General features: G+C 48.1%; 1 protein-coding gene and 1 non-coding gene across 5 annotated transcripts; one reads left to right on the top strand and one right to left on the bottom strand.

Moving 5' to 3' along the window:
• Positions 1 to 2,475: 2,475 nt before the first annotated feature.
• On the bottom strand, positions 2,476 to 16,070 carry BATF3 (basic leucine zipper ATF-like transcription factor 3). 4 transcript variants are annotated; one of them, XR_010134731.1, is made up of 4 exons: positions 15,773 to 16,070; positions 13,072 to 13,176; positions 4,235 to 4,529; positions 2,957 to 3,034 (listed from the first exon to the last, which is right to left on the bottom strand). XR_010134731.1 is itself a non-coding variant. In XM_031005172.3 (3 exons), exons 1-3 carry the CDS (start codon positions 15,848 to 15,850, stop codon positions 2,846 to 2,848), a joined length of 372 nt encoding a protein of 123 aa, XP_030861032.1. In that variant the 5' UTR covers positions 15,851 to 16,065; the 3' UTR covers positions 2,476 to 2,845. The 4 variants fall into 4 exon arrangements, 3 of the variants coding, with proteins under 3 accessions (XP_030861032.1, XP_055226998.2, XP_055227014.2); XM_031005172.3 differs by lacking the exon at positions 4,235 to 4,529 and having other exon boundaries at positions 2,476 to 3,034; positions 15,773 to 16,065; XM_055371023.2 differs by lacking the exons at positions 2,957 to 3,034; positions 4,235 to 4,529 and adding an exon at positions 11,655 to 12,029.
• LOC115932209 (U6 spliceosomal RNA) lies at positions 8,384 to 8,487 on the top strand. Its single transcript, XR_004068526.1, has one exon. It is a non-coding gene; the product is annotated as a U6 spliceosomal RNA (small nuclear RNA).
• Positions 16,071 to 22,293: the final 6,223 nt, after the last annotated feature.

The following is a 22,293-nucleotide window of genomic DNA, read 5'->3' as shown; positions in this document are numbered from 1 at the left end:
GAGGAGGACGCCTGATTCAGTGGCTAATTTGAATAAAGTTCTCGATCACAGATAAAGCAATTGACAAACTGCAGCAAAGTAGCTGGATCTGGGAGATATTTAGGAGACACAATGGACAGGACTGGGTAGATTAGCTTGGGAACACAGAGAAATCAATAGGTTTCTAGCCAGGTGGGTGATGGACCCTTGATTAAATAGGTAAAAACAGATTGAGAAGCATGTTTGAGGGGAAGATGATGAGATCATGAGTGTATCTTGCACCACGTTGAGTCGTTGAGTGGAATGTGCTGTGAAACATCCTCCGAGAGACACCTAACAGGCAGCTGGATGGATCACAGGGCTGCCCGCTGGAGAGAGAACTGGGCTCTGGGTACAGATGGGAAAGTTACCAGCATAGAGATAGATGGTGGCTGAGAAGAAGCAGGTAGAACAAAGAACAAAGGTAAAGGCCATTTTCATAGGCTGTTGGGAAGTAAGGGAAAATAAGACTTGAGATGTGACCATGAGATTTAGTGACCAGAGCTTACTGGTAAACTCCAAGGAGTCAGTTTCAGTGAGAGGGTGGGAGAAAAGGCTGGATCTTATGGTAGAGCCTGACAGATATTCACCAAACCCAATTCTTCCTCCCACTGAGCCCTTGGCTAAATTTCATTTCCTGACCTCCCTTGTAGCTGGATGGGGCCAGGTGACCGAGTTCTGGCCATTGAACTGTGGGGAAGTGATACACCGTCACCTCCAGGACATAGTCCTTAGCCTCATCCCCCATGGACCCTCTCCTCCCCAGCCTCCTGGCCAGAATAGAGGGGCTGGGGGATGGCAAGGCCTTGAGGGCGCACAGCAAATGGAAGCTAGGGGACTAACGAGGATTATGATGTGGAACCAGGGGATTACACCTGAGGTCGGGCTGCATAGGGCTTAAGGATAAGCAGGCCAACGGGGCCAGCAGGCCTGGACACCCTGAGTTAGCAGTGGAGTAGGGGAGCAGGCAGTAGAACAGCAACAACCACAAGGGTCGGAGCAGGTCAGCGGACAGTCAGGACAGCTGGATTTTGGAAGTCGGGTCAGCCAGAGTCCAGGTCCACAAGCCTGGAGAACTTGGAAGTTCTGCAGGATCAGGCTGAGACTCCTGCAGGGCCACAAATTCCTGGAGTTGAAAGTCAGCAGCAGTAAAACTCCTGCATGTGCCAGGCACACACTTTGTATGTTCCTACTCGCCACTGCAGAGACCCCTGGGATCCTGGCTCTAAGTCTACCATTACAGACAGCGTGCTCATCTGAACCGTGCAGATGGAAGGACAGGCCACATTTAGACACTACCTGAGCCGCACCCAGAGTACCTCCTTGTTACATCAGCCTGATTCAATTCATAGAGGATCAGGTGGGAGACCACCTGAGGTCTTAGCCTGGTTCTGCTGCTCACCCACAGGGGACCTTGAGCAAGTCTCTCCCCCTCACTGCACCTGAGCCCCTTCTCTGCAAAGTGGAGGGGTCAGAATGGATGATTTTAAAGTCTCTTGTTCTAAAACCTTGCATCATGCTTTCTGCCCCTGAACTCCCAGCAGGTATGAGTCCTGTTCTCTAACAGCAGCCTTCCAACACGCCTGACAAGGGCAAGTTTGCAGCCTTCAGCCTGTGAGTGTTAGAGACCAGGCAGGCCTCCAGTGGGAAGGGGAACTCTCCCTAGGAAAGGGGGTGTTGAGAGGAGTAGCCAAGAGTCAGCAAGTCCTTCACCCCTGGGAGGGGCTGCCTTCTATTTCTTTCTTGTTTTTTTACTTCTTTAACCATCTACATTTACAGCCAAGCACTTTCCTTTCTGTTCCCATTTCTTGTTCCCTTTATGATGGAATGGCTCCACCCTCCAGAACCACCTCTCTTCCAGGGAAAAAGAGAATTGGAGGATGGGGAGTGTCTTCCCAATTGGTTTTCCTTGCTGGGGCCAGCTTCATCCTGGCTTGGTTCTGTTTTTCCCAAAAGACGAGAGTCGGGCAGACAGGGCTTTTTGAAAAGAAATTGCTCCTCTTCTCATCTACCCAAATATTTGTTTAAATAAGGAGACAAATTTCTCCACTCAATTGTGACTCAGACTAATACAAAGTTTCTCCCCTATCCTACACCTACTTAGAGAATAAGAAGGTGGCCTCAGATTGGACAGTGCAGTTGAGAAAACCAGCCTGGAATAGAAAATCTCCCACGCCAGTCCAGCATGAGTGTGAGAGCTGGCCAAGGTGGAAGGCTGTGCAGAGCATGACAAACACACGGGTCACACCCAGCATGCACCTTTGTGACCCAGCTGGGTCAAAGACTTCTGAAGGCCTAGAAGTGGCAAGGAAGTCCCATTGGCTTATGCTCCACCACAGCCCCCTAAAGCCACCTCCCCTGTCTGCTGTGGATGTGGCTGTGGGAGAGTGGCCAGGCAGGGAGGCAAGACCCATGAACCACAGAACACCCAGAGAAGACAGAAGACGACCTCTCCAGGAAAAGGAAGTGTATTGTGCCTGTAAATTCCAAGAACTGGAGAAGGGAGAGACAATAAGCATCTTTATTATCCAAATTCTAGAGGAAATGGCTCTGCATAACAGCAGAACCTACTAGCTGCCAGGGTGGATGAGAAGTCACTCCTGAGGGTGGCCTCCATGCTGGATCTGCACAAGGGCTCTGTGAGTTTGGCGCCTGTTGGAATGTCGGGCTGAGCCCAGTCTGCAGGGAACACAGCTGGCTGGTCCTGGAGCTCCCAGGAGGAGGCCTGGCCACAGGTGCCCCCTGTATACAATTGTGAAGGAAAAGCCTTCCTCCCAGGTATGAAAATGACCAAGGCTCCTTGCTGGGCAGAGGAGTGTCCCCGGCTTCATCGGGGCAAGCAGCCGGCCACAGGGTCCGGCCGGGGAGGCACTGGCACAAAGTTCATAGGGCAGAGCAGCAGTGGGCACATCTTCTCGTGCTCCTTCAGTGCCTCTGTCAGGTGCTTCAGCTCCTCCGTCAGCTTCCCGATCTCTCTCCGCAGCATGGTGTTTTCTTGCTCCAGGCTCTCATATTCCTGGGGGAGACAGAATGGGCAAAATCATTTCTGGTGCAGTGTTCCCTTCCTCCGTCCTCCTGTGCTGCGCTGTTCACCTCTTGCCCATGAAAGCTGTCTCATTACCCATGTCCCCTCCACTGCTCAGATATTCAGATATTTGTCTATTTAATGAGTGTCTCCCCCCTCCCACTGGGAGAAACAGTTTATTGAGGTATAACTTACATAAAATAAAATGTATCTATTTGAAGTATGATCCAGTGAGTTTTGACAAATGTATACACCTGTGTTGATCAATACACGGAACATTTCCATTACTCCAAAAAGTTCCCCATGCCCCTGTGCAGTTAGTCCCCCCAAATGCTGATGTGCTTTCCGAAGATCTCTATTGGGTTCACAGCTATACCCCCAGCACCTAGAACAGTACCTGGAACATAACAAATGTTTGTTGATTGCACTAACAAATGAATGAAAACATCCCTTGCCTTGGCTTTACTCCAGCACTCACCTGTTCAGTTTCCTCTCCATCAGGGTTTACAGAGGCGTAGAACTGCAGGGTATCAGAGAGGTCCCTTAGCCCAATCCACACAATGTAGAAACCATCCATATCCAACTTGTTCTGGGCACTCCTGCCCTCAATGGACAGACTGTCATTTCTGGGCTGCTCTACTAGACAAATCCTCTTTGTTGGGCATGGTGACTCATGCCTGTAATCTCAGCACTTTGGGAGGTCAAGGTGGGAGGATCACTTAAGGCCAGGAGTTTGAGACCAGCCTGGGCAACACAGTGGGACCCCATCCCAAAAAAAATTTGTTTTAACTAGCCAGGCGTGGTGATGCACACCTATAGTCTCAGGTACTCAAGAGGCTCTGCCAGGAGGATTGCTTGAGCCCAGGATTTCGAGGCTGCAATAAGCCATGATTACAGCACTGCATTCCAGCCTGGGTAGCAGAGAAAGATCCCAACTCAAAAAAACAAAAAGAGGAAGAAGAAAAGAAAGAAAGAAAGAAAGAAAGAAAGAAAGAAAGAAAGAAAGAAAGAAAGAAAGAAAGAAAGAAAGAAAGAAAGAAAGGAAGGAAGGAAGGAAGGAAGGAAGGAAAGAAGAAAGAAAGGAAGGAAGGAAGGAAGGAAGGAGAGAGAGAAAGAGAAAGAGAGAAAAGAAAAAAGAAAAGAAAAAGCTCTTCTTTGTACTGATCCAAACGCTCTCACTTTCAAATGTACCTGTTGGGTTTGGTTCCATTTAATAGAACCACATCTAGTAGATCCAATGCTTTTTTCAATATCGCAGTTCTTGAAATGTTAGGACACAGCATCTCAGGTCCTCTGAGTTCCTTGCATCAGGCTCCTCTTTGCCGTTCTGGGGACCCTCACCAACACACACTCCAATTTACCAGAATATCTCGGAAAATGTTGCTCCCAGGATGCAATGCATGGTTCTGGAGACCATGCCAAGGGCAAATGTGTGGCAGTGACCTCTCCTGTGCTGGGCCCAAGCCGCTGAGGATTCTCCCTGAGCCTGCAGAGAAATGCAAGCTTTATCTGCATGTGCTGCTTCTCCGTCTGTCCTTGGATGATGATGGATGCTATGGGGCTTAAGGGTAGGATTTTACATCCATCTCCACTGAATTTCATTCCTTATTTGGACATCTTCCAGACCAGCAAAATTGCAAAATCTTTTGGAATCTCAATTGCATCGTCTCATGAATGGTGACAGCACACAGCTTTAAGCCATCCACTAACTTAACACACAGGTCTTCCTTTTCTTCATCCAAGTCATTAATAAATTCTACAAAAAATAGCCAATGGCAGAGCTCTACGGCATGCCAGTAGAGACCCTCTCTAAGCTGGCAATCTCATTTAAATCTTGCTGAAATGTTTTCGTTCATTTCTAGTTTATAGTAAGGCTTTGTTGTACCATGCACACCATGCATTTCCCAAGCTCAGGGCCCAATTGTGTTACTCATCACACTTTCTCTCTGACTAGTAATTTTAAGGGAGTATCACTAAAGAAATGTGATCTTATAGCCCCCAAAGACACATGCAAATTCTCAACCCTGCCCCTTTGCTCTTGCAGTTATCCTCAACTGGACTGCCTTCCTCCTTTTCCGCATGGGTCCAGCTCAAGCCCACCACATCCAGGAAGGCTTCCCTGACCACAGCACCTACAGGAACCACATCTTTTATTATGTGTTCTATTCTATTTTGTATCATATACAATTTCACTCATATTAAGTAATGTCTCCCCCCAAAGATCAGAAATGTAAAGGACCTAGGAACTTCTGCTACTCCTCTCCTCTACCCCCTGCCTGATGCGCCACAGCACCAGCACCTACATGCTCAGTGATTCCTCAGCTCTCATCCTCTGTTTCGTCTTTAACCCCATCCTTTCCTTTCAGAAGGGACTCTCAGCATCTTCCTCCCTTTAAGAACCAAGGGGTCTGGCAGGGCTGCCCGTAGGGTCTATCTGAGCCATTCCCCAGGCAGGCTCCCAGGGTGGTCTGGAGCACTCTCCAGGGCAGCAAGCTGTTCTGGGGCCATGTGGCTTCACCAGTACACCGGCCCTATTCTGCCTCCATCCTCCTGCCTGCCTCCCACTCCCAAGCCTTCATGCCCTCCTTTGACCTCTGACAAGCTCTAGTTCTGGAGTGAGAATTCTGTCTACAAACCCAGCCACAAGCCCTCCGTGGGCAAGGGGAGAGTCTGGATGGGAGGATGGGATGGAAGCCGAGGCGTCAAGGGAATCTTGCAGGCAGCAGAGGGATGAGAAAAGCTGCAGCACACACACACGTCTGCAAACACACACTTACACACTCTCATACACATTCACACACTCTTACACACATACACATATACACACACTCACACACGTCCGCAAACACACTCATACACTCTCATACACAGCCCGACACACACACTCTCACACACATACACTCTCACACACACACTCATACACAACCACAGACACACACACAGATACACACACAGTCACACACACATCTGCAAACACACACTCTCATACCCAGCCACAGACACTCTCACACACATACACACTCAACACACAGTCACACATACACTCTCAGTCACACACAGTCATACACACATACACCTCACACAGTCACACACACTCACAAAAACTCAGACTCACATGCACACTCCCCACATTCACTTTCACATACACACTCACACACACACACTCCACCCTGCAGCTGGAAATGCCCTTCACTTTCAAGTAAAATGGAGAGTACATTTGAATAGTTCCAATGTGCTAACATTTTAAGTAGATTCCAAAGGACAAGAAGCCCTCTTCCTTTGGTAGAATATTCCAAGCTGCCTTTCTACATATACTGAATTCCGCAGCAAGACGCTCTGAGCTTCCCAGTTTTGTCTCTGGAAGCCGTGCGCAGCCCTGTGGCCTGAGGCTTCCCTGAGGTCCACTGCCCTCCCCCAACCCATGCTTAGAGTCTTCAGAGCTGCCTGTCACAGGTGCCCCACAGGCCCCTCATCTGCCTTCTCCATAGGGACTTTCTCTTCTAGGATTTAAGCATTACTCATAAACCCGCTGAGGGACTTTTATTGAGCTGAGGGAATAACAAGAAGAGAAGAAGTCAAAATCTTTAGGTGAGACGAGCCCTATGAAAATAAAAAGAGGAGCTGGGAGGGAAGAAAGAAGAGGCCAGAGAACACCGAACAGCAGCAAAGGGGGAAGAAATGAAACCCACCTCACACCCAGAAGAAATTCCTGGAGTAAACGCAAACAAAAAGCAAGCAAAGAACATTAAACCCTTCATTATTTCCAAAAATATGACCCCTCTAGCTCGAATTCTGCCAAGTTCCAAATCCTTTGCTCTGGGAGGGTTTGAGGTTGCTGTGCTCCCTCTCTGGGTATTTGTCGGGACAGTTTCAAAGCAGACACCTAAAAATTAGAGGTGGTGAAATCACTGTGGATCCCAGCTCTGCCTCAGAAATTAAGCTGCCTAAGGCAGTGGATCTCAAGTAGGGCAATTGTGGCAGTCTGCAGGGGACACTGGCAGTGTATGGAGACAGTTTGGGTTATCGCAGCTGGTCGGGGGTGCTACTACATCATGTGGCTAGAGGCCAGGGATGCTGCTCAACATCCAGCAGCACACAAGACAGGCCCCCAACAACAAGGAATTATGCTGCCCCATGCATAAACAGTGTTGAGGCTGAGAAACCCTGTTCTGGGCATCTAGGAGCAGGTGACTGGGATCAACGGGCTGCCTAGGGATACGCAGGGTCCAGGGTGCCTCTGAGGCTGAAGACAGGATCAAGGACTGGTAAAGAAGTGGGTACCAGGGACCAGATATGACAACTAAGGTGAGAAAGAAAGAAGTAGGAACAGGCTAACAGGAGGCCATAGCCACACACACACCCCATTTCACAAGTTAGAAAACTGAAGCTCTGAGAGGTACAGTGACTTTTCCAAGGTCACATAGACTTGGGATCTGACTCCTAACTTCAAGGTCAACTGCAACTCTCTTGTAGCATCAACAATTCTGCTTTTAGTTAAGCAGTGCCTGGGTCCAGATTTCCCCATGATGGTTACCAGAAGTAAGAGGCCATAAGATCTCAGGACTTCAGAATAAGTCTACTCCCAAGCCTTCACTGATGCACTTCCCAGCAGAAAAACTGTGTTACCAGCAAGGGCTGTACAAATGAGTGCCACAATCAGTTTCTAAGCCACGTGGGTGCTGCCATGAAGCTCTCTCTTAGAACATGCAATATCTGAAAAAACCATGGCGACACATACCACAATCACATTGCCCAAGTCATTTGTCAGTTTGTGACATTTGGGGCTCCTGAGGATGGCACTGCTGCTTTCCTTTTGTGACTCAAAATTCTTTCTCAGTCTTACACCTTTGGGGTGCCTGGTCGAACCAGTCTGACCCACTTCTGAGCCACCTTTCAGCCTGGGTGAGACGAGACGAGACCCTGACTGTTCACTTTGGTTCTCATTTGTCAGTGTGGACTTTGGCATGCACCTAGTGTTCAGAGATGAATGCAGGTCGAAATCCCCACGGGAGGTGTGAGCGGGTTGAAGGGATGATTTGAAAGCCCACAGTGAACTCTGAGGTCTACAGACACGTTAAGAACTGCTTCTCACCGCCGTAGTCCAACTGCCAGCAACCACTGCCCAGAAAACTCTGCGTGAAGGGGAACCCCAGCCCCTGCCTCTCTGGCTTGGCCTGTGCAGCCTCTTCCCCCATTCTCCCCTCCACAGAGGTCTCGCCTTGACGGACACTCCTAGGACTTTGGAGATGGAGAACAAGGAGGGGAGGGAGGTGGCCGAAAACTCCTAAGAGCTGCAGCTGGGGCGAGTTTCTCAGGGTGTTGGAGGCAACAGAGGCTCAAGTACTCACTTCAGCAGCACATACATTAAAATTGGAATGATACAGGGATTAACATGGCCCCTGAGCAAGGATAATATGCAAATTCATAAAGTGTTCCATATTTTTTTAAAAACCCAGGAAGATGAAAGAGCAAAAAAAACCCAAAAAACCCAGAGGCTCAAGTATAGGTAGAGTATGTGAGTGAGGTGAGGAGAGAAAAGTGGAAACTCTTGTTGCCCAGGCTGGAGTGCAGTGGCGTGATCTCGGCTCACTGCAACCTCCACCTCCCAGGTTCAAGCGATTCTCCTGCCTCAGCCTCCCGAGTAGTTGGAACTATAGGCGCACGCCACCACACCTGGCTAATTTTTGTATTTTTAGTGGAGATGGGGTTTCGCCATGTTGGCCAGGCTGGTCTTGAACTCCTGGCCTCAAGTGATCCACCCGCCTCAGCCTCCCAAAGTGCTGGGATTACAGGCACAAGCCACTGTGCCTGACCAAAAAGTGGAAACTTTAAACAAGTTTGCTCCAAATATCCCCCCTCAGGATATGCAAGAAATGCAAGTAAAGAGCTTGAGTTACTTTGAGATATTCAGGAATGCAATCCCTGCAGTGTGGGATAGAGGAACACATGAAGAAAGCCCTTTGATGCGCTACAGTCTCCAGGGAGCAGCAGGCAGTGGCTGTCAGTGGCTGTTTTCTGGGCCCTCTGGTGTCTCTCAATGAGCTGGCCTCACTCCAGATTTGAGGAGGAGGTTCCTATGCATGGTGTCCCCATCCTAGATTGGCCTGGGAGGTCCAGGGGTCCCAAGGGGCTTTCTGTCATGGCCCGCAGTAGTGTGCAAGGCGCTCTGTGCTCAACTCACTGGAGCTTGACAAAAGGGTTCTTTACACCATTTTTAAACCAGATACCTTGCCTCCAATAGTAGATTTAGTCATCCAATGATACCCACAGCTACAATGCCCTCCTGGAAGGAACAGGGAAGGGATCACTCACGTGGTGAGTAATGATTTGGTTCAGAGATGATGTTCCTTTGGTTCTGCAGAAGGTTTGGGGTATATTTCCATTTTCCTAAGCCAGTCGTCTGCTTCCTCACCCACTTGTGACCAACGACACTTGTGTGGAGCTAGTGAGGCTAAGGTGAGGGCTACAGCTCTGGGGTCTGTATACAGGTGGAGCCGCTGTCCTGGCCTCTTTGACCCTGTGATTCTCAATAAAGCTGGTCTTGCTGAGGTGATCTGCCAGTGGTGAGTAATCCTGACCCATTCCTTCAGCCCCACAGAGAGAGAGGAGAAGGGGGCGCTCTTCCGTGGAGTGTCTGGGCTTCAGATCAACCCACCCCATTTCTGAAAAGGGCAGCTGGCATGACTGTCATGCAACACAGTCTCTGGGTTGGGGAGCAGGCCAGGGACCCTACAGAAGAGGTCTCCACCCCACAGTTCCAAGAGAGGTCAGATAGGGGTAAACGTGGCACCACTCTGAAGTTCCCAGGCACCTGGTTCACTCGGTTATCAAATGCAGCAGTGACAGAAAGTGCGAGAGAGCCAACGCTTCATACAGGTACTTTTTTGATATTGTAGTAAAATTCCGTATTTACATTACCTTCTGTGCTAGGCAGCATAATTGATTCACTCCTCACAGAAGTTTACATTCTAATCTCTTGAACCTGTGACTATGTCACCTTACATAGCAAAAGGGACTATGTGGATGTGATTAAGAAGCGTGAGATGGGGAGACTATCCTGGATTATCCAGGCAGACCCAATGCAATCATAAGGGTCCTTGTAAGTGAAAGAGGGTGTCGGGGAGTCAGAGAAGATGTGACAACGGAAACAGCACCAGAGTAACGCAGCCTGAGAAAAACGCAACCGGCCATTGCTGGCTTTGAAGATGGAAGGAGACTACAAGCCCGGGAACACTGAAGCCTCTGGAAGCTGGGAAAAGCAAGAAAACGAATCTTCTCCAGAACCTCCAGAAGGAAGGCAGCCCTGCTGCCATCTTCATTTTGACCCAATATGACCCACTTCTGATGTGTGACTGCCAAAGCTGTAAGATAGTAAATTTGTGTTGTTTTAAGCCACCAAATGTGTGAGAGTTTGTTTCAGCAGCAGTAGGAAATTAACATCCTTTCCTTGGGAAATTCTAGGCTTCCCACCGACAGGCAAGGCATGAGATCTTCCTCCTCTCTTTGTGACCCAATGGCAATACCTTGGTATTTGTGAAATGGATCTACTCGACTGTGCTCCATGAAAGATCTTGTCCAAGATATTGTCCTCCAGATACATATTCAGTCCAGATTTACAACTGATGTTTTTAAAACTAGTTTTTAAAAATATTAATGTACCTGGCTGGGACTAGGAGCTTCTTCAGGAGTAATGCCTCAGCCATCCAGCAGCACATGTGGTCTGAATACAGGGCCATGCACTAACTGGGAGCCACAGGTCCCCTCTGGGGGCTATTTTGGTAACATGACGCTAGAACCACAATTGCTTCAGGAGCAAGGGGGAAGAAAGAAAGGAGGCAAAGGACATTGCCGTTCTTCTGTGGAAATTCTTCAGAACAAAGGCTGGGAGGGACCTTCTGTGACACTAGTCTAGAGACCTCAGTCTCTTTCTAGGGCCCAGCCTTCTTACTTCTAGGAAAGAATCTGACATTTATGATTTATGCCACACTGTGAATTTATATCGGAAGGTCACCTCTCTGTGGAGTATGTGCATTCTAAATTTGTTCCCTGTTCATTGTTAGAGTTTTAAGATTGCCCTTTTCCTCTCCTCTCCCCAACACACCTCAGAGTTTCCATGTTGCCAATGCCCCAGAATGGCCTTGCTGAGACGAGCATGGCAGGAGACCTGGCACAATGCCTCATGCCTGTAATTCCAACACTTTGCAGGGCCAAGGCAGGTGGATCGCTTGAGTCCAGGAGATTGAAACTACTCTGGGCAACGTGGCAAAACTCCACCTCTACAAAACTACAAAAATGGCCAGGCGCAGTGGCTCACACCTGTAATCCCAACACTTGGGAGGCCGAGGCGGGTGAATCACGAGGTCAGGAGTTTGAGACCAGCCTGGCCAACATGGTGAAACCCCATCTCTACTAAAAACACGAAAAATTAGCTGGGTGTAGTGGCGGGCGCCTGTACTTCCAGCTACTCAGGAGGCTAAGGCAGGAGAATCACTAGAACCCAGGAGGCGGAGGTTGCAGTGAGCTGAGATCATGCCACTGCACTCCAGCCTGGGCAAACAGAGACTCTGTCTCAAAAAAAAAAAAAAAAAAAACCTACAAAAATAAGGGCTGAGGGGCTGAGGTGGGAAGATTGCTTCAGCCTGGGAGGTGGAGGCTGCAGTGAGCCATGATCATGCCATCACACTCCAGCCTGGGCAACAGAGCAAGATCCCGTCTCAAAAAGACAAGAAAGTATGGCAGGAGAGAGCTAAACTAAAATCTTTAATTACGCACACCAACCCCGACAAAGACAAGAACATGGAATGGTGGCCCATTCCTCAGATAGATCCTTGGATGCTTTCAAGGCCAGTTCCTGGTATGGAGCAGCTCCACGTCCCAACTGCAGGATTATGCAGGTGTATACATGCGGGCGGAGGGAAAAGGAATGGCTTAGGATAAATCCTAGGCTTCTGATTTGAGTGATGAGAAGGATGGTTCGCTCCATTAACTACAGTTTGAAGACAATGAGAAGAGAAAGTCTCAGGGTAAACGGACAATAACACTCTTTTATGGATGTGGTACATCACAGGAGCCTGCAGTGGACCCATGGAGAAACAGCTCAGCAGATGCTGAAGCTATGGGGTCTAGGGTCCAGGACAGAGGGCCTGCCTGGAGTAATCAATGTTGGGAGCTGATGCTGGGAGAACAGATTAATAGATTAAGTCTTCCAGGGTGAGAAAAAAAAAAGGGCAGAGTTTGAAACACTGGTCACCACCAACATTTAAGGAAATAGAGGGTCGAAGGCTAACAAAGAAATAGAGAAAAAAAATGGTGAAGAGGGTCAGGAAAACTAGGAAATGTGGTCTTTTAGAAGCAAAAGAGGGGAAAGCTTTAAGAAGAGATGGGTCCAAAGTGTCGAATGTTCTAACAAGGTAAAGGATGATGAGACCAGAAAGAGAGTCCCGGATAGGGCAGTGCCAGGGCACTGATGGCTGCAATGGGAGCAGTTTCTGTAGGGTGTGTGTGTGTGTGTGTGTGTACACACACACATTGGGTACATGTGTGGATGTGTGTGTTTGTTTGTGTGTATATATATGTGTGTTGAGTGGAAAGGGGGTAGCAGAAATTAAATCACAGAGGACTGGGGAATAACCAGGAACCAGGGAGACAGAGACAACAGGTGTAACTACTCTTTTTTAAGAAGCAAAGATGTTAGCGGATTACTTTGGAGGGAAACAAAACAAAACAAGAAGCAAGGACGTGAGGGAAGAAAAGAAATAGAGCAAGAACTTGAAAGGGAATCAGGGTCCAGAAGAGGCTCTGTTTTGTTTTATAATGAAAGAAACTTGAGCATGAGAAGCACTCAGTGGATGAGGGAGAAATGAACACGTCCGTGAGCAAACGGTGAGAACACTGGGCTGGAAGGACCTGGCAGAAATTAGATATGAGTGTTGCTGAAATCGTGATAAAGAGAACAGTCATCACCCCCACTCCCATGCAAGGCAGAGGCTGTGTGGCTCTAAGGTGGCTTGCCCCCACCACGGTCTCACCTCATGGAGCTTGTCAGCCTTCTGGGTCTGCTTCTTCCGACTTCTCTGAGCAGCAACTCGGTTTTTTTCTCTCCTTCGGACCTTCCTGTCATCATCCTCAGGGCTCTGGGGAAAAACATTGGGTGGGTGTGATGTCGTGGCCCCTCGCCTTACCCTTTTCTGCCCTGTCTCATCACTCAGCATTTTTCACTGAGCTTCATCATTTGCTTTGCAGTAGACAGCACCACTAGTTGCTATATCAATGGGCTCACAACAGCCCCTTGCCCAGGAGCACTCACCATGTGAGTGTGTGAAGTGTGTGGTGTGACTGCCGTTTAAAAGATGAGGAATAAGAAACCCAGAGAGGTTAAGGACCTTGCTCCAGGTATTACAGCCACTAAGTGGGTGAGTGGGAAGTGGAACTCAGGTCTGTTGGTCTCCAAATCAACGTTCATAAACCTCTAGCCCACAGGGCGTGTGCCTGGAAGAGCTGTGGTGTCAATGTCGTCCATCTGAGACTGGAAAGCTGGGTGGGGGTGGGGGGCGGTGGAGAGATCTGCTATCTGGAACTTGCTGTTTGCCAGTCCTTATACCACCACACATGAAAGGTACTTTTGATACTGCATGCAAATCACTTACAACTAATTGCAGCCACATAACTCTACCAACACACCAAATGATCTTAAACCCCACTGACAGTGTACTCATTTGAACAATGCTTGGCTGACATTTTGTTTCAGAAGTCAGCAAATTTTTTATATGTCTTGAAAGCTGTTAGCTATATGTAAGATTTAACCAAATTCAGTCAAATCCCTCAATAGTGATCATGAAACAGGCAGGCGGAAAAATGCACCGACCATGGTAAAAACACTTCAATCAGCTATAGAAAACATGAAAAAGAAGAGCAGTATTTGCTTTCTAGAACCCCATGAGAAGACACCACCAAGCAGGAAAAATACCACACTTACAGAGTTTAAGAGCCAAGAGGTACAAACAAGGAAAACTACTCAGTTATTAATATTCACGGAATGCAAATATTAATAACACAAAAAAGGATATTTTCAGTTACCATTTGATCTCATCTTGTATTCCACATAAGACACACATCTTCCCAAGTTACTGCAGGTAAGAAGTTTCAGATATGCAAGAATATAAAGGCATAAAAAGGAGAGGAATAAATAACATACACAGCAAATAGAAGCTTAAGGGAACAAAGTATGATAATACAGTCTTCTAGAGAGGCAAAGAAGTCTTGATAAACAAAACCAGAACATTACAGGGGAACATGTGGTTAGAAGACAGCCCTTTAGCTTTAGAATCACACAGATCCTAGTTTTGTCTCTTAGTGTCAACATGGCCTTGTGTAAATGGTTTAAATTCTCTAAATTTTCAGTTTTCTCATTTATTGTAAGCATAATTCATTCATTCTTTCAATATGTATTAACTGAGCACCTACCATGTGCCAGACACTGTTCTAGACACTGGGGATACGAGCCCTAAACAAAGGGTCAGTGAACTCTGCAGACTTGGTGCTAACCACCTAATGCTTAGGATTGGGATGCGATGAAATGAGATTTTGTCCTAAAGCTCCCAGCACACAGTATGCCCTCAAGAAGTTACCTGCCTTTGTTGAAGTTGCTACTTTAAAAAAAAAATGTATTCTGCATAGTGCTTTTCATGCCTCTTTGCTCTCTGTAATCAAAAAGTCACTAGCACAAGAAAGCAGCCCGCATACTGCCCTCGGGGAGCTGACTCTAAACTGGACATCACCATGATCACACCTGCCAACCCAGCAGAAACATTTAATCAAGACAGAAAGAGGTGAGCGAAAGTTAGAGATAGTATTATGTTATTAACCATATCTGATTCAGTCTCAAAAATCCTGAGAGGTTGATGTTACTATATTCATTTACAGATGGGGAAATGGACGGTCCGAGAGGTTAAACAAATTGCTCAAGGCTGCTCAGCCTGTGTGTGGCAAAGCCCAGGCCCAAATTCAGATCTCTGTGACACTCCAGCGACACCTGATGACATGTGCCAGGCGCTGAATTGGGAAGGTGGGGAGTAAGGATGAAAAGACCCAGTCTTCGTCGTAAGGCAGGTGGCCAAGACCCAGGCAAAGTTTCCAGACGGCCGTCTCTGTGGCCTACCTGGTCTCTTTCCTGACTGCGCCGCTGTAAACGTTGCTAGGGGACAGCGAACTGGGAAGGGGCAAAGGGTTTCCACCAGCTGGGGGCGGAGTCGGCCCTTTGTGGGTTCCCCCCGCCCAGGCTGGCTAGTCCGGAGTTCTCCATTCCCGCGGCAGCACCCCCCCACCCGGGGGAATCCTGGAGGGGCTACAGGCGCGGGTGGTGGGGTGGCAGTCGCTGGCTGCGCCAGGATGGGGCGGCCCTCAGGGCAGTGCGGAGCCCACGTGCCGGGGAGCACCGGCCATGCCCGGCCCAGCCAGGCGTCGGCGCCCTCGGGCTTCTTCCCCCAGAGGGCGCAGGAGCTGGCTCAGGAGCCATTCCAGGCGCCGCGGACACTGTGCACACGCCAGGGTCCCTGGATCCCCCCCACCCCCCAACATCCCTACGCCCCTACCTCTGCTTGTCTCCGGCCGCACCCGCCACCTCTGCACCTCCGCAGTCACCACCACGGAACTCCGGCACCCACCTCCTCGCCCCCCGCGGCGCGCCGGTCCCCGCACCCCACGGCCCTCCCTGAGCTTCTCCCCCTCTACCTGCGGCTGCGGCTGGTTCCCGGGCGCCGCGACGCTCCTCTGCAGGACGCTGCCGGCGGCCGGGAGCCCTTGCGACATGCCGGGCGCTCCTCTGGCCCGGCCCGCCCCGCCCCGCCCGCGCGCCCTGCCCGTGGGGCTGCCTACGGGCGCTGTCCCGCAGCCGGCATCCTCGTGCCGCACCCACGGCCTCGCGCGGGCCCCGCCCCCTCAGGCTTCCCGCTCTCCCCGCTACTCCACGCGTCGGCCCGGTGTCCCCGCGCGCCACTCCCGGCAGCCGTCCTTCCCGTCCCACGTCTGCCCCGCCCTCCTTCTCCCACCCCCGCCTCGTTTCCTCCTCTGCCCGCCCTCTCTCCGCACCTCGGGGTCCCAAATCCCACCCCTGCCGCGGCTTTCCGCCGGCGCCCCGCGCTTCGTGGAAGTCACGTGGTGGCTCTGAAACCCCGGAGGGAACGCGAAGCCCACCCACGCGAGGCGACGCCCGGGGGGATGGGGACCAGGGGGGTGCCATGCAGCCTTTGGGGTCCTTGAGCCGCTGCCGGGGAACTCAGGTTGAGAAACACAGTGGGTGTTTTGGGGTCGGTGTTTTTTCCCGGTCCCATCGCGGCATCTTCCTGCGCCTCAGCCACGCCCTGCGTCCGCCCCCCGGCGCGGGGGTCACAGTCCCGGGGGACTTTCTCCTCGGCGATCAGTCATCCGGGCGCCACTCTCGCTCCTCCAGCGGCCCCGAAGCCGCGGCTCTGGGGCGAAGACGCCGGCTTCACCGAGTCCCACCGCGCACCCCGAGCCACGGGCGCCCCAGGGACTCTGCAGGGAGTGCCTGCCCTTCCCGTCTCGGGTCCGCCGGGCTGTGGGAGGGAACGAGGCGGGGCGGCCCCGAGGGTGAATTCCCGGAGCGGAGGGTGGGCATGGGGAGGATGTCCCGGACAAAAACGGTGACGGGCTTCCCTGAGAGCGAATCTGCCACGTGGGACGTCACTAGTGACAGGTTTGGGGATCTGGACCCGCCATACCACGGTTAAACGGCCCAGATCATTTTTCTTTTTCAAGATTTATCTGCTCGTGCCAAGCTGGGGACCGGGTTGAGGTAGGGCAAGTCCCTGTCCACCTGCCTGCCACTCAAAAGATGCGAAGCCAAGACAATTACACGTGGTCCTAGGAAGGAAACACTAGCGGCCACAGGCTGTGGTCTGCAGGCTGTGAGCACCGGGAAAGATAACCGCGACTCGGGATGGGCGGGTGGGAACCGGACCAGAAGGGCAGAAGTGCCTACCAAGTGTGGTCGCTTGGGTCTTCAGGTTTGTGGGCAGCAGTGGGCATGGGGACAGGCATTTCCGATTCCTTTTTAAGTCTTAAATGAGTGCATGTGCCCCCCGCCAGGATTTAAGACCCACTCTTGCAAAAGCTTTGAGAGAGCTTGAGTGAACTTGGCTGCCTGGAGGCCAGCGGGAAAGCGAGCGGAGATTCTTGTCTGTGTGATCAGAAGCTTCGGCCAACTGAGAGGCGGGGAGGAAGACGGAGGGTGGACGCAGCCCTTTAGAGTTGCAGCGCCACACTCCACAGCAGCAAGGCTGCGCAGCAGAGCCAGCGCTACGCTGGGTTATCTGCCCGGATTAATCTTCTCATCTCCGTTATTTCATCACTCAGCTTAACTCGTGGTTTCCCCAGGACTATTTTGCATCCCACAAGGTACCCACACAAGGTGCTTAGCATAGCACGCTACATACACTCAACAGGTGCTCAGTATATGTATTGCACTAGGTCAGCTGAAAGCTCTCATTCCTGAAGCACTAAAAGGGCTCTAACGAGCTAGGAAAACATCTGGGTCAAGGGGTTATTATTTTCAGAAGTGATTTCATTCCCCAGTTTTTTTTATGCACAGAAAAGGCAAGGTAGAAACACCTCGGGAACATTCCCGTGCACTCCTACGCTTTATTCTGGTCATGCCCACTTTTCTCACTGAACCACATCACATTTTAAGTCCTTTGGGGCTGCTGCTTCCCTGTCTCTCCCCAGGGAGCCTGTAACCATGCCCCAGCACACACGAACTCTTTATATAGGCATAGTCTACTGTCTTGTGTTACGCAAGGGTTTCTTCAAATACATTTAGTCTTGGTTAACTAGGTAGCATTTAGGGCAGAGATCAATTTGATGTAAAGATCACACATCAAAATGAATGGATTAAATAGCTAGATACAGAAATGAAAATCAGAGAGCTACAGCAGAATTAAATTCTTATTTAAGTCATGGAAGCATAGGCAACATAGTGAGACCCCCAACTCTACCAAAAATTAAAAGAAATCAACTAGCTGAGTGTGGTGGTGCACACCTGTAGTCCCAGCTACTCAGGACGCTGAGGCAGGAGGATCACTTAAGCTCAGGAGTTTGAGGCTGCAGTGAGCTATGATTGCACCACTGCACTCCAGCCTGGGCAACAGAGCAAGACCTTATCTCAAATAAATAAAATAAAATAAAGTTGTGGAGATAAGACAAGGAAAGGATTTTATAAGAATACATGTAATAGGAGAAATTGACTTGATAAGATCTGAACTATATAAAAGGGCTAAATTGTTTTAGATGACAGTATAACCAGGAATGTAAAACAAACAGATTGGATAAATACAGTGCATATGAGAAAGGGTTAATATACAGCCCACGAAAAAGAATAAGAAGAATATTGAGACAACCCGCAAAGGTAAATTGCAGAAGGGATATGAAATGGCATTTCCCAGCAGAAGAAATAATCAAGGAAAATAGATATAGGAAAATACATATTAAAATAAGAACCCTTTTTAAGTTAGCAAAATAAAAAGTAGTAATATCAAATGCTGGGGAGAGTATGGTGAAATTAGTACTCACATGTTTCACTGGCTTCATTGTAAATTGGCACAAACCTGCTGGAAAGCAGTTTTACTGTCACTTTCAAGAACCATAAAAGAGTCATCACTTTTGACTCAATTTTCCTACTGCTAGAAAATCATCCTAGAAAGATCATTGAAAATACTAGAGAGAAAAATACTATATGCACTAAAAGTTCATAATAACATTTTAAGAGTGAAAAATGTAAGCAACATAAATGTCCGATTATAGTTGAATGGCTAAACAAAATATGTTATTGCCACAGGATAGAATGTTATGCATCTTTAAAATTACAAGCATGCAGGCTGGATGCAGTGGCTCTCACCTGTAGTCCCAGCTACTCTAGAGGCTGAAGTGGGAGGATCATTTGAGCCTAGGAGTGCAAGGCTGCAGTGAGCCATGATTGCAGCACTGAGTTCCAGTTTGAGCAACAGAGTGATACCCTGTCTCTTAAAAAAAAAATTACAAACATGCAGACAAATTTGCCACTTGGAATGTTTATTTGATCTGAAGTAGAGTGAGAAAAAAAAATCAGGATACAAAAAGTACATATATGACATGAACAGTATGTACGAATGTATGCATATGAGAAAAGGTTGGAAGAAAACGTACCCTGATGGTAGCCTTTCTCTTATAATGGTGGCATTATAATTTCTTTTACCTGTACTTGTTGAAAAATGGTTTTAATTATGTTAGCATCTTAAAACATTTCATATGTATAAGTGATATAAATATATTTGTATGGCACTAAGCTCACTGGCCTCACCAGAATGCCAGCACTTCTCTGGATCAAGTGGTTTGCTCTAATAACAGACTTTTCCTTGCTTTTCTGTAATATCTTCTCGTTTGTTTTATTCTCTTTAGTCAGAAGGAGAAAGAAAAATGAAAGTAGAGAAAAGATAAACAAGAAGAAGCATTTCAAATGTCTCCTTTTCTTCATCCTTTTATTTTCTTTTTATTTGTATTATTTTCCTTGAACCGGGAAGAGAAATTATATGATTTGGCAATTTCCGATTAATACCACAATTACCCTGGATTACATCTTTGGGGAGGGGGTAGGAGGTGCAAGAGGTTTATAGCTCAGTGACCAAATCCTCTGGTGATTCACTTCACAAAAGACAACCCTTTATAAAAACGCATCACTCCAGTGCTAGCAAACACTGTCACTGGTTCACCTTTGCTTCTCTCTTTTAGGAAAATTGGCCTTTCAGTCATTGTAGTCTCATTGCCCTTCCTTAGAAGGTGGTCCTGCGGGCTCCTGGTGGGGCTGGAGAATAGAAAGCTGAAGGCAGAATCCGCTGTGTTTGCCAGAAGTCAGCCACTGTGTGTGGGGCCCTGTTCTAGGCACTGGGATACAGCAGTGGACATAAAACCGTCCATACCTCCCGGAGCTCTTGTTTCAGCGGAGGAAGGCAGACAATAAACAAAATTTAGTAGTGTGTCAGAGGGTGGTACATTTTATGGCAGAACACAAAGCAGGGAATAGGGACTAGGTGTGGGGAGAGGTGCACTTTTGAATAGGGAGGTCCAGCCAGGCTTCTGGAAGGAGGTGAGAGAGGGAGCCCTCTGGATACCTGCAGGAAGTGGTCCAGGCTGCACCAACAGCAAATGCAGAAGCCCTGTGAAAGCCTGCCTGGCACTCCAGAAACTGCAGGAGGCTCATGTGGCTCTAGTGGAGTGAGGAAGGGGTGGAGGCCAAGAGATGAGGTCAAAAAGGTGGTAAGAGCCAGGTCTTGCGGAGCCTCCTGGGCTACTTGCTTCTACTGCGCATGAGATGGAAAACACTGGAAGCCTTTGGGCTGAGATATAACGTGATCTGACTTGAGTTTTTTATGAGATCGCTTTGGTTGCTGTGTTAAGAACAGACTGAGAGGGGCAAGGAAGAAACAGGAAATGACAGCAGCAGTCCAGGATAGCTGGGATAGGGGCTTGGGAGATGTTGGGAATGGGAAGGCTGAGGCAAATTTGCCAGGAAGTTAAAGGGCTTAAGCTTCAGGGCACCTCACTTACACAGGCCCCTGTCACGACAGCTCAGAAGGGGCCCTAGCAATGTGTCCACGTGGTGATATATTTTAATAAAATGTGCAAAAATGGGATATTTAAACCATAAGCTGTGAAGGCCACTGTTTCTTTTCACCCCAGCATCCCCCAGTCTCTTCATATGTAGTGGTATTGCAATGGCTATGGACATTTGAGGGACCCAGCAAAGGAAGGTTTAACCAGATATATTAATATAGTAGGGTATGTGGGTTTCAGAAACTCCTGTATACAGTCACATATTTGCTACACATTTTGTATGGCCTCCAGAATATTCTGACTGCCCACTGTGCTAACTCACTCGACAACATCTATTGTACTGAGACATGCATATATCCTACACTGCCCTGCACCAGACATATGTGTATCAAGGTGGTGGAGGGGAGCCCCAGAAGCAGTCTGTGAAAATCCTTCAAATCAACATACATGTTAAGTTGTAAACAGAGGATTCATTTCTTATTTGCATCTAGTCAAAACCAAATTATCTCCTGTCGGGAATGAAAGCAACAATACAGCTTATACAGTTACAAACTGCATTTTGAAAAACCCAGAGGGGTTTTTTCCTTTGTTATCTGGAGTTGCATATTTGACTTTTTAACTGCTATTGGAAATGTGTTGTGAAACATTTGTTCATATACGAAGAGCACCATCCTTTTTCATCTCTAAATGTATGTGTGTGTTAAAGAACTGAAAGAAAAAATATATATAATTAATGAAATGTAAGGAAGACCTAAGGATAAGCAATTGAAATCAATAGAAATGTTTCTGATATTAATAAACAATTTGTAACAACATATTTCAGATTATACTAGAAGCAATAGTTTATTCAGAGAAAAAGATAAATGTCAAATGGAAGCAATGAGCAGGCTTTTGGGTTGTTTGATGATTCAATAATGAGGAAGGATGGATCATATAAACACAATAGGAAAATATTTACAATTCTTACTGCTCTCAGCTGAAATATTGACATTGATGAGGATAATACCAAGCTCATAATATGCCAACACGATGAGGACATTTATAACAAATTGGTTAATGAGTGTCATCAATTCTAAGAATATTTAAAATGAATCACAGGAAAAGAAAAATATGAAATACCCTGAAATGTTACAACTCATAAATAAAAAAAATAGAGGTTTTTTCCAAATCTGACAATTCTTTTTGTTTGTTGTTGATGTTGTTGTTGTTGTTTTTGAGACGGAGTTTTCTCTTGTTGCCCAGGCTGGAGTGCAATGTCATGATCTCGGCTCACCACAACCTCTGGCTCCCGGGTTCAAATGATTCTCCTGCCTCAGCCTCCTGAGTAGCTGGGATTACAGGCATGTACCACCACACCCAGCTGATTTTGTGTTTTTAGTAGAGACGGGGATTCTCCATGTTGGTCAGGCTGGTCTCAAACTCCTGACCTCAGGTGATCCGCCTGCCTTGGCCTCCCAAAGTGCTGGGATTACAGGCGTGAGCCACCATGCCCAGCCCTACAATTCTTAAAAATTATATGACACTACCAATAAAGAATGTGTTGTGAAGCTGAAACAAAATTATCTGAATATTTTTTACATTAATTTTTCACCCATTACATGGAAAGACTGAATTATCTTTCTAGTCTGTAGAAAATGTTATTATGGAAT

This window comes from Gorilla gorilla, chromosome 1 (assembly GCF_029281585.2).
Source record: "Gorilla gorilla gorilla isolate KB3781 chromosome 1, NHGRI_mGorGor1-v2.1_pri, whole genome shotgun sequence".
Classification (NCBI taxonomy): domain Eukaryota; kingdom Metazoa; phylum Chordata; class Mammalia; order Primates; family Hominidae; genus Gorilla; species Gorilla gorilla.
The sequence above is the reverse complement of the archived record's forward strand: the minus strand, read 5'-3'. Positions and strand labels throughout refer to the sequence as shown.